The sequence below is a fragment of the Epinephelus moara genome, chromosome 5 (genome assembly GCF_006386435.1).
Source record: "Epinephelus moara isolate mb chromosome 5, YSFRI_EMoa_1.0, whole genome shotgun sequence".
Taxonomy (NCBI): domain Eukaryota; kingdom Metazoa; phylum Chordata; class Actinopteri; order Perciformes; family Serranidae; genus Epinephelus; species Epinephelus moara.
The window spans coordinates 1,199,896-1,212,046 of NC_065510.1; the positions used below are offsets into that span (position 1 = coordinate 1,199,896).

Here is a 12,151-nt window from a genome sequence, read left to right on the forward strand (position 1 = left end):
TGTGTGTGTGTACATGTGCGTGTGTGACTGGGGGGGGGTGGCGTGGGAGGAGTCTTGGTGCTGTTATTTGTAAAAGCTTTTGATGGATGATTGCTCTGTGTGTGTGTGAGATAGAGGGAGTGAGGGAGTCCCCCCCTTTTCTTTTTTTTCTAGTGGCTCACTGTTCAGTGCACAATGACTCAATGAAAAGTGGAGGGGAGAGGCAAACACACTGTACGGCTGCACGAGAGAGAGAGAGGGAGAGCAGAGAACACACAGGAGAGTAGAAGAAGAGAAGCCAATTGGAAGGAGCTCTAAAGCCGGGGACAAGAAGAAGAAGAGGATATACTTGTCTTTTTTCCCCCTCTATCTTTCTCTCTCTGAAAGGCCACTTTGGCATCAAGTGGCAGCCGCTCAGTCCAAGCTGAACTTCACCTGGCTGTGCTGCTGTCTGTCTCAGCCTCTTTAAGCATTTTACTCATTGTACTTTAAGCATTTTCGTCCACTTTTGGAGGGGGTTGCACTGCTGCTGGTGTTGGTGGTCAGTCATCCCTGGGAGGGGATAGGATCTGTCGACTGGTTTCTGCAGTGTGGTGGAGTGCTGCAGGACAGTAGGATGCCTGCTGGGAGAAGCAGGGATGGAGCTGGGTCAGGAGGCTGTGGGACGGCGGCATTGGCAGTGGCCCCGGGCCGGGCTCTTCGATCTGGGCTGCGGACGATGCTGGCGTGGGGCATCCTGGCGCTGGTGGCAGGACGAGGAGGTGTGGAGGCGTGTCCCGCTCCCTGCAGCTGCCTGGGGAACACGGTGGACTGCCATGGCCTGGGGATCCACTCCATACCCAGAAACATCCCCAGAGGGACTGAGAGGCTGTGAGTAGTCATGCACCAACCACGTGTGTGTTCATATTTTTCTGTACTTCTGAGGTCCTCATGCTTGCAGGTGGATAGATGAGGGAAATCCTTCAAAGTGATGGCATTTTACTGCTCCTCACTTAAGGGAACTATTCAAATCTGGGTTTATAGTTGAGACCAGGTTTTAGGTTTAGGTTTGGTTTATAGGGCACAGTGTGAAGGTCCTCACAAGTGTCAATAAACATGCATGTATCTGATGGATGTGTGTAAAACTTGTGTGTGAGTAACAGGAAGAGAGAGGAGAGAGGGAGGTTCATGTTTGTGTACAGTAGATGAAAATGAGTATGCAGTGGTTGATTTCATTATCAGTGCATTATCATCTGTGTGCAGATATTTCATAGTGTCTTTGTGTGTGTATTTGTACATGTTTGTGTGTCATCCCTGGTTTGTTACAGTGCCTCCTCTTTTCATGCTCCTTCCAGCTCTCTTTACCGGTAGTCTGGTTAACTTCAAATTACACACACAAACATGCACGTACACACGAGCACACACTCTGACTCTACACTTGACTCCCAGGATTCAGAGTGCTGGTCTGCGGCATCATTGCTCTTTCATGCAATAGTTCCCTGTTGCAAATAGACGATTATTATTTCTGTAATTTTCTTGGAATCCCCATCTTTTAACAGTCCACATATTTCATGCACTGAACAAATTCCTCATCAGCTATTAGAGGAAAATCATCTCCTTCTCTCCCCCTGCTCTTGTGTCACTCTGCTCTGTATCTTGTTTCAGCTTGTACAGTATAACTGCACAACATTCAGAGAAATGTAATATAATCTCTTATTAGTTTTGTATGGTGTTCCTCTTAATCTGCTTCTGTTCCTGTAAGACAAGTCTATTTTGAAAGTGTCTTTCTGATAAACCTCACTATATTAATATTTTCAGCTTTACATTTGAGACTGTCAACTCACTGAAGCCATCACTGACAGAATTCATATAGCTTAAGTTGTCTTTGTGTTCCAACATTTAAAAAATTGTGATCGTTGCATCACTTAAAAGCCAACTTATTGAGCCAATAAACTACTTTACACTGTATTCTCAGACATTGCAGACCCAATTTTCACGCCGCTTTTGAGGAATGACACGTCGCTATAATTAAAAGTCCCTATTTCAAACTTTGAAATCCTCTCATTGCTAACCTACTGATCTTATTTTGATGAAACCTCTATGAATCGTGCATCTCGCACACGGGAAAGAGCTCGTAGTTCGTATAAGTGCGTGCACGCACCAGCTGTTATTTCCAACCTACCTTGTGAGTGCCTGTGGCTGCCAGAGAAGCAGCATGAACACACCAAATTTTCATGCAGTGCATTGTGGTCTGCTGATGACACGGTTAGTGTCTGAATTTGTCCCTCTGCCTGTTCTGTGGTGAATTTCTCTTGGTGATAGCTTGATGTTGGTGCATGTCAGCGTCTCTAGAAATTACCCTCACCGTTTGATTCTGATGGACTCCCACTGCTGTAAAACTCTACAACAACTGACTGAAATATTTAGTATTAGTATCATATCTTAAGATTTGTATTGGAGTTTTTCCCTTAGAAAATCTAATCTAGTAACCTAAAAAAACTTAATGAACATCGCAGCATTTACTGTATGTATATAAATAAGGAAACACTCCATCTGTTCCTCTCCTTGTCAAAGTGTATGTACTGTATGGTTCTCTCAGTGCAGGAGGAACATGTATGTGTTTGTACATTGTGAGTGTGTGTGTGTTTATTTCAGGTTCTAGAGTGCCTGTGTGTGAATAATTGATGATTGTCAGGGGTGCCAGCAGAGATACATTATCCTTCCTCCTCTCTGGTTTACTGTAGCGTGGAGGATGTTTTCCCCTCTGAGGCTGATAGCTTTATGATCGGGGATGAGGGCTCGGGCCCCCTGGTCAAAGAGAAATGGCCTGGAAAAAACTCTGAGCCTGCAGACCCACTTGCTCGTTTGTCTTTTTTATATCGCTGATGCTAACTGTTCTTCTGCTAAAGGTTTTTTGCTGTATTAAGTAATTCTAACTGACAGAGTGGAAAAACTGAGCATCTATTGTATCACCTGCTGACATAAGTACCATCAGCATAAATGTGGGTACAGTTTCGTATAGTGGAGCAGAAAGATGTAATTTGTTCTGAAAGGTAAAACTAAATCATAATGTTTGACTTTTTGCACCAGGATCCTTTTCAGCCTGATACTGGCCCGATCCAACAAGTGTGGGATCAGACCAGCATCGGGCAAAAAATCAATGTCTGGCACAGCCATTTGTCACTTTATCCCCAGAAACAGCTGAGTCTATGTTTAGGACATAGTTCAAGGCCCAAATCGAAAGACTTTCGAGTCCAAATTGTCTTGCCTAGTTCGGCCCCTCCTGTTGGTTTACCTTCGCATTGTGCACATCACACAGGTTGTTGCAGATCACAAGCAATGGTTGGCCTCTGGTACAACGTGCCGTCTTGCATGTCTTTCAACAAATCACGTCAGGAATTTAAAGGTGCGGACACACCAAACCAACATCAAAGAACTAGTGGCGATGAAAGCCAACTGTTGCGTCGCCTCACGTTGCCCTGTGTCAGTTGCATTTGAACACACTACACGGACTACATCCGACGGCCAAGTAGCACGTACGTTTTGCGCCTGCGTGAGAGATAGCGGAGTGAGAGAGTGGTACATCCTGTCAGCCGAGGGGTTTCCTATCTGTGCAGCCGAGCACCGCAGCACCTGCACGGGCTATTACATCCAGACGGTCCCAGTGTTTCCTCTGCAGGCTCCACTTCACTCAGCTGCCCGATAAACCCGCTGCTTCTTCCCACTTTAACCTGAATAACAAACCAGGGCTCGGTGCTCCGGTTGGATCCAAACGGAGAGCCGGGGCTAGCTCAGAGACTAGCGGAGGCTAACTGGCTGTGCTTCCCTCCAGTCATGCTGTGGCTAACGCTCCGCTAGCCGCTCCCAGCTAGCTTCAGTTTGTTATTCAGGTTAAAGTGGGAAGAAGCAGCGGGTCTGTGAGGCAGCTGAGTGAAGTGGAGCCTGAGGAGGAAGCACTGGTTAGCCCCGGTTTCACTACAGGCAGATTCACTCGCCACAGGGGCGAGGAAATAAAACCTGAACAGCCAATCAGAGTGATCTCTCTCACTGACAAGCTCCGCTGCCGATTCAACATGCTCAATTGGCCGAAAAGCCACTGACTTTGACGGCGAAGTGCCGCAGACGGCGCAGGACACACCACAAAAACTAGGGCGACAGACGCTCACCAACGGCCCGACTTTGGTCAACGGCCGACCGTCGGCTTGGTGTGTCAAGACGCTGACACAGTGACCCGGCATTATCACAGGATCACACCTGTAATTAGGCTACTTTGGTCCATTGTTAGAGAGTGTTGTACTTCAGTAATGTTAATATGAAACCCAGGGAATAATGAAAAACAAGTAAATCTGCACATTCTTAACCAGTTACATGAGGTACTCAAATCAGTAAAAACAAAAAAACTACCATTTCTCTAAATCGCTCAATATAAAGCCCAGCCCTTGTGGCATCAAATCAGAAACCTGTTTTGTACATGTTAGAGTAACAAGAAGACAGTTCGAATCGAATGCCAGAATGTGCAGAAAACCCCAGTGTGTTGCTTTATATTTTAATTTCTGCACATTTTTTCTCATTGCAAAATTGGCATACCAAGTTGGCCTCTTTCCACAGCCATGACTGCGTCCACTTTCTCCTCCTCTTCTTCAGACTTTATCGACACACATAAATGTCACTATAGCAAGGGCTCGATTCATGTTTGTTTTCATTTTTCTCTTTCCACTTTAGTGACGCTGATGGATGACACACGCTGATGGCGTTTTATTCTTACGTCATTGCCCGTGTTTCAGTAGGCATTGTCATCATACAGTCTGCATACATCAAATTAGATGTTGTCCCCGAGTTTATTAGATCCATGTCCCATGCTGTAGCTTGGACAAAATTTATAAGATTGCTAAAATCTCAGTCTGTTGGAAGCTTATGTGAGACCCCTGTTCTCTCCTCAGATGGTCAAAGCATGTTCTCTCTCTGTACTTGATGAACAGAAATAAAATTCATATCAGTCTGGATGGATTGATGGATGGAAACAGTGAAAAATCACATTGAAATATTGAACAGCAGAGTGTTTTTCCAGAAACAAGGTCTCTGGTCCTCTGGATAATCTACAGAACACACTGTTCAGCAGTTTTCAGAGGGACTATGCCTTCGGCAAAAATAACTTCCAATGTAAACTCATAGCGAGATCTGTGAACCATCCAGCATAACAGAGACGTTGCTCCTGGAAAGTTTTTTAGTGCTTTGCTTCATTTGACTTCATTATATTGAGATTGTGATAAAAATCAGACAATTATCTCAAATTATTCACATATATTATTGTGATTTGTGTGAACTGACCCTTTACATGCACCAGAGAATGACCTATGACTGGTTACTCCATGCATGTAAACACAGCCTGTGTGACCTCTGAATGGCTTCCTCCTCCCAGAGCTCCAGCAGTCTACCATCCTGTAGACTCAGACAGGCTCTGCCCTGCAGTGGAGAGGAGTAACTCATTAAATAGCTATTTGTTAAAGGGCTTGTCGCCCAATTAGCATGTAAAGTGATCTGAGTGTGTGTGTCAGCTGGACAGCTAGCCACTGGGGGAGAGAGAGTTAGTGGTATGTGTGTGTGTGAGAGACAGAGTGTGTGTACAGTATTCCCTGGGAGACAGGCAGCAATAAGAGGGTCATTTATCAAGGTGACTGCACCAGTCAAACTAAACACCCCCTCCTCGTTGGATTGTCATGGCAACGCTGAAAAATGGAAGCCCCTTTGGGCCCTGATGAGCATGGTTATTTGAGCCGAGAAAAGAGGAAAGTGTGTGAGAAAGAGAGAGTGGGAGGAAATCTGTGAAGACATGTTCATGAGTGTATGCACTGGTATTAGAGAGAAGAGTGGACCTCTGGCCAATGGTTTTTCCAATTACTTAGCAGTCATTTTATGATCTTATGATGCCACTCATCAAAAAAATTATTTATTTCCTGCTCCAAGAGGACACTCTAAACTAAAGTTTACAATAAACAAGGAGCGAGGACAGCTTTGTAAAAATATTCCCAAAATATAGAGCTGCTGATATTGCACAGTGGTCCCTCAAAAATAAGCAAAAAATCAGTTAGACACTGATACTGTGCCTCTTTAGCAGTTGCACTGCTTAGTTTTTCTAAAAACTTGATAATTACTTGGCCTTTTGTGTCGATATATTGATGTATCCAAAAGTGGTATTGTATTTATTCCACTGTGGCATGCTGTGCAGTTTACAGTAAGCTGGGTCCTCACTTAGCAGTGGTGCTGGAATGAGTCTTAAAACGTGGAAATGGGTTAGCATTTTTGCTCTTACAGTTCCCTCGTCTTGAAGTCAGTGTTTTGTTTTGTTTTTGGGTGGGTTTTTGGTAAGATGTCTGAAACAAGGTCTGTGGTTAACACAAGCTCAAGAGATTTTCACGTTTAAATCCCCCACTCGTGAATTTTGAAGCTTCTCTGTGTCGTAAAAAAGGCAGTTGCTAATGAGTAGCTAAATGGGACTACAGAATGTCATCACATCAGCCACAGCTTTACAGCTTCATTGTGGTGGCAATGTTAAGTCATGTGACCGTGGTGTAGTTGATTTATACCCTGACGTTAGTTTTTACTCCTGGCGATTTCATTTGTGCTTCAATAATCATAAAACTGGTATTAATTTGTAAAGATTATCAGGCTGCCACAGAGCTTATTTTCTGCAGTAAAGTAAAACCCAATGGAAAAATCTCATAGGTTTTTTGATGAGGGAATCCAGACGATGCTAACTTCCGCGTTAGCTGTAGAAGCAGGACAACTAGTGTGGTAATTTACCCTCATTTTTCAAACTTTAAAAGACTACCCCTACTACTGTAACTACCGCTAGTACTTGTTATTTACACTGGAAATTATATCTTTTAAAATGTTCTGCAGAGTTTTGTACAACCCTTTGGGTAGCAGTAACACTGTTAATAATGTAAAAAGAAGACTAGATTATGTGCGTAAAGATTTGAACTAGTGTGCTCTTCTGGATGTTCTTTTTTTTTTTTCAAGTTACATGGAATTTAAAAGGGCAAAACTCTTCCCTGCTAGAAAAAGTAAAATTTCAGAGTTTTAAGTTAAAGTTTCAGACCCCAATCTGTTCATTCAGTCCTCAATAAACAAATATTATATTTAAGACACTCCAGGCTTTTAAAAATACTTTCAAGTTTGATTCTACATAATGGCTATTTGTTTTGTGAAAAAAACAGCATATTAATTCAGTATTGTTGCTTGATTAATCATGCACAAATCAAAGTTTCTGGTGTGAGTAAGCAGCCAAACAAAAACTTTTCCACAGGTGAGTTTGATACTAAAGCATCTCCCAGTCTTAGATCTTATTGTCTGACCCTAAATGAACTCAACACAAAATCGGGAAGAGGAAATCTTTAAATGAACTCTGTCAGCTTTTGTTTGTACGTGAAAGGGCAGACTGTGAGAAAGTGCAGGTCGAGGTCTGTGTCGGGCTTTCATGTTTTATTTTGTGTATCTGAGGTAGAGAGAGGTGTGTGTGTGTGTGTGTGTGTGTGTGTGTGTGTGTGCGCCATCAGTGCCGAGTTCCTGGATACCCACAACTCAAACATAAACAGCTGAACCAGCGAGCGTCAGAGCTGCACACAGCAAATTGAAAGCAATTGAAAAAACACACTGTCTCTGTTTATTTCTGTTTCTGGATGCCTCATTATATAAATTGGGCATGATTCATTGACAAAAATATTAATCAAGCTATGTGTGTATGTGTGTGTTCCAAAGTATTTGTGTGTGTGCGTGCCATTACGTGGAACTGCCAGTGAGGCAACTAATTGAGTGTGAGAAGGTTAAGCACAAATACACACACACACAGGGCAAACTTGTTCACTTATGAGGACATTGCATTGACTTAACATTAATGCACCAGAGAGTTAAAGGCAGAATGAGTAGGATTTCCCTTAAAAAAGTCCCTGGGTGTCAGCTTTTGGGCCCCAGTCAATAACTGTGTACAGAGTGTGAAGGATAGACCTTATAAAAAGGTAGCAACCAGGTGCCAGATCATAAGCTCACATCCAAGAGGAAGCTACGAAAATGGTGGACACAGTGCAGAAGAGATGCAAATACAGTGAGGCGAAATGCTAAGTGAACAAAGCTCTTTTATTGTCATCATCGTGTCGTTTAGCTGGGGAGGAGGGGCCAGCTTTGAATGTTGTGTTTACAAACTGCAGTGGACAAATCCTACGCTTTACACCTTAAACCTAACCTTTACCAAAAATATCCTCAACCCCAGAATTTAATCGTTGACCTCATGGGGATCAGGAAGGTCTCATTAGAGGCTGTTCTCATTAACTGTCCACACGTTTTCCTACGAAAAATAATGCATCTAAATTCATATATATCCCACGTAATATGAGACAGTAATTTGTGCATAACCCATGTATTTTGGAAGGCTGCGATCACCTAATCAGTGCACTGGCATGTGTTTAGAACTGTGTAAAAGTGAAGTGAAATTTGAGTCATTTTAAGGAACATCCCCAGCATGTTTACTTTCCTAAACTTAACCTCTCTAACTTTACGTTAATCCTTTCATTACAGATATAACATAATTCTTGGGGCGCTGATTCGTAGGATATCATACGAACCGTTCTATAAAGATTCGTTCCCCATGCATATGTGATCACTTTGAATGAATAGTCTTTCTGAGCATATGCTAGACTTAAATGTGTTCTTGTGGTCATCTTTCTTTTTTCAGCTTTTAAGCTGAGAGTGAGAACTAACAAACCAAACTCTGCTCCAGTTATGAAGTACTCACAATATCATCCTAATTTTGTGATGAACTGAAGTCAAGAAGTACAAGTCTGAGCTTCTTAAATCATTTAAAGGAGCTATATGTAAGAAATCTAAAGCAAACGGTCGTAAAATCCTCCTAATATGTCACAGAGACTAAGGAATAATGTTCATATAACATACTGATCTCACCGACAACAATAGTACAGCCAGAATATTCGCATTTAAAAAAATATTTTACGGTCCGCAAATCATGTTTATGTTTTGAATTTGTGTTTTGGCCTGTTGCGCCACCCACCGCCGTCTACCAGTCACGCAGTCAGTAGAGTCTCAGCATCAGTTACAGTTACGACTGAGCTACAGCAGCACGGCAAGCAGCATTAGCAGTGTCCCAGTACATAGCATTAGCAGCCGGCTTCTCCTCAGCTGTATCCCGGCAGCAGCGTTAGCAGCAGAGAAGCTGGACTTGCTCGAACGATCTGCTGGAAAACGGAAGATCAAGGACGCGGCGATGTGGCCCTGCCACGGCAGCCGCCCGTGGGCAAACAAATCAGTCTCCAGCGTGCCGCTGTCCAGCGACCTCGAATCTGTAGGGGAGGGGGGGCGGACACGACTCGCGGCAGTATTTTGAATTTGAGTGCAGTAACCGTTTTGGCCACATTCTTACATACAGCGCCTTTAATTCAGAATAACTGTCGAGATCTGTAATTGCAGAAGATTTCTGGCCTTGCAGGTGATGACTGCAATGAACAAATGGCCTAACCTGTTTATTTTAATGGCTAAAGCACTAAAAACCCTATTTGGATATCTCTTCAGAAACATGACTTCCTGAAACAGTGTCCAGGTAATTCATGATGATCCACAGACCTCACTGAGAAAATTTTACATTGGGCACGGTTAGGTCTGTGGTTTATCCTGAAGACCCAGACGCATCAAATGGACGTCAAAGAACTAGTGGCAACAAGGGCCGACATTTACGTTGCCTCACATCACCTGTGTCTCGGCCAAAGATTTGCACTTGAACACACAGCAAAGACTACAGCCAATGTCCAACTAGCACGTATATTCTGCACCTGTGTGAAAGGAAATAACGCTCCATAGCAGCAGGCGGCGGTAGTCTGTATTCGTCACTCAAAAAGGGTAACATGAAACCAGCAGGACAGATTCAAGGTGGGAGTTAACCAGTTAGCATCAGTAACGACACAACCCAGTGTTGAAAGAACAAAATCACATTTACTGTGTGTCTCCGAAAAATAACACAAACGATTCTGAAATGTTTCTACTAAAGAGCTCAATGGCTAAAAAAATAATCTTGCTAATATAACAAGTGTGTTTCGATCTCACGCCCTCTTGACTTTAGTGGTGTGTTTGCTTTCCTCACTTTTGTTTATCTTCTCGAGCACTGAGCTGAACTGCCAATCAAGGGGATTTCTCTCACCGACGGGCTCCACCAGCAATTCATCATGCTGAATTAAACAAAAAATAACCAACAAGGGCTGACTAGTGCCAACACTGTGGGACACTGCAAAACCAGAGCACCAGATGCCCGACATTTACCGACGGCCGATCGTCACCTTATTGTGTCAGGGCCCTGAGTAACCTGGACATTGTCTCTGTAAACACATGTTGATGTTAGATTTTCAAATGTGTTTTTTCAGTGCTGTGAGGCTCTGAGGATTGAATGGAAACTTACAGTGGTCCTAGATTCCACCAGGTGTCAGTGGGAAGACACCAGCTGTTATGAAGTTGAATACATTTAAATATGGAGTAGTTGTAAAGTAGCTAATTTTTTATGCCAGTAGCTGAATTATTGTCTTCTGTTTCAGTATCACTTCTCAGTCCTCCCTTCCTAGTGTCTCTCTCACACACACACACACCTCGTTTCTCAATTTCATTAGCAATGACTGCCACCTCAGCGTCTCCCTCTGTCTCTTTCTCTGTCCATCTCTTATAATCATCTTACCATTTCCCCCGCAGCCCCTCAGTGGGAAAGATGCCGCTAATGAAGTGTCATTAGACCTGAATATGTGTGTGTGCGTGTGTGTGTGTGTGGTCACTAATATAAGTCACATCCACTGTGCTGCATCTGGGGAGAAAGATGTAATGAGCAGAGTGAACAGGAGAAGGGAGGAGAAGGACAAGAAAGAGGAGGAGGAGGAACAGGGAGGAATAGTTGTTTAAGGCTGTCAGAGGAAGAGGAGAAAGAGGAGGAGGTGAACATGAAAGAGGAGAAGTGGGGAAGTGAAAGAGGGAAGGATGATGATATGAAAGAGGTGTTGTAGAGGGAAGGAGGAGAGGGGAGGTGATGGTGAAAACTAAGATTGCTTTTACATCTGCAGTGCAGTCTTGTGTTGACTTGGTAATATTTCACGCAGCAGATTTCAGTAGTTTTCTTTCCTGGTCAGGAAATGACTGTGTTCAGAGCAGCAGAATATTTGCTGCTACTCTTTGGCTCATTTACGAAGTGTCTGGGAGGGATATTAGTCATGGTCAGATCTTGGTCCAAATGAAGCACTCCAGGGCTGGTTGGAAAGGTCCTGAGAAACCTCCTGCTCGGTCACATCTTGTACTGATTGCTCTATTCTCATATGACCAAACAAAGACAGGAACCACCCCAGGGTTGCAACAAAGTGCTCTGAATAAGTATACTTCATCTGCAAAATGACCATTTGTATATCAATTACTCATTGTGTCTTACTTTGAATATATGAAGAAAACTTTGTTTTTCTCCCATGCTTCCACGATGAACAGAAAATCCAAATAAGGCGAACATTCTTCATGAATCGAAGTCATCAGGGACCACGTTTAACAACAGCAAAACTATATGAAAGCAGCCATTTACAACCTCTTACACAACTCATGGCAGTATAATCCAAGCTTCATATATCCAGTCATACGCTCAGTACTTCCCAAACACATGCAATGTTACAATTTGAAACACTTCGCCTACAATTGGTGCACCCTGTACATGAGCTCTGCTTGAGCAGAATTCAAACACAAAGTGTGTTCGTACTGATGTGTTTTAAATCATAATGTTTAAGCAAAAATGCATGTGTTTGGGAAGGTCTGAGCATACGACTGGAGAATTGAGACTTGGATTACACTGCCTGAGTTGTGTAAAATTACTTTTCCATTACACTCCATAAAATTGGTAATTGTGTGTCTCCCCAAAACTGAGGTGTGTGCCACAGTGTGAACGTCAGGGTAATCACCGTTAAGTGTAGCTAAGGCTAGATAGCTTCTGTGTACCTGGGGGTCTTCAGTTGCCTGTGACCGGTATTTTCCTGAGGCTCTGCCCGCGAGATGGGGAGTCACTCATGAAGCAAGATTTCATCCACCACATATCAAACCACACGCTCTCTTCTTTGTAGCTGCAACTGTCCATGATTAAAATCCAGTTTTGTTTGTTTAGCCAGTGTAGGGCTACAGC

The 12,151-nt window shown here is 43.3% G+C and overlaps 1 protein-coding gene across 1 annotated transcript in view; it reads left to right on the forward strand.

Moving 5' to 3' along the window:
- The first annotated feature begins 192 nt into the window (after positions 1-192).
- Positions 193-12,151, forward strand: part of slit1b (slit homolog 1b (Drosophila)) — a 110,619-nt gene continuing 98,660 nt past the window's right edge. The window contains exon 1 of the mRNA XM_050045353.1: positions 193-849. Within this exon, the coding sequence (XP_049901310.1) occupies positions 596-849 (254 nt within the window). The 5' untranslated portion in view covers positions 193-595. The remainder of the gene's footprint in view (positions 850-12,151) is intronic.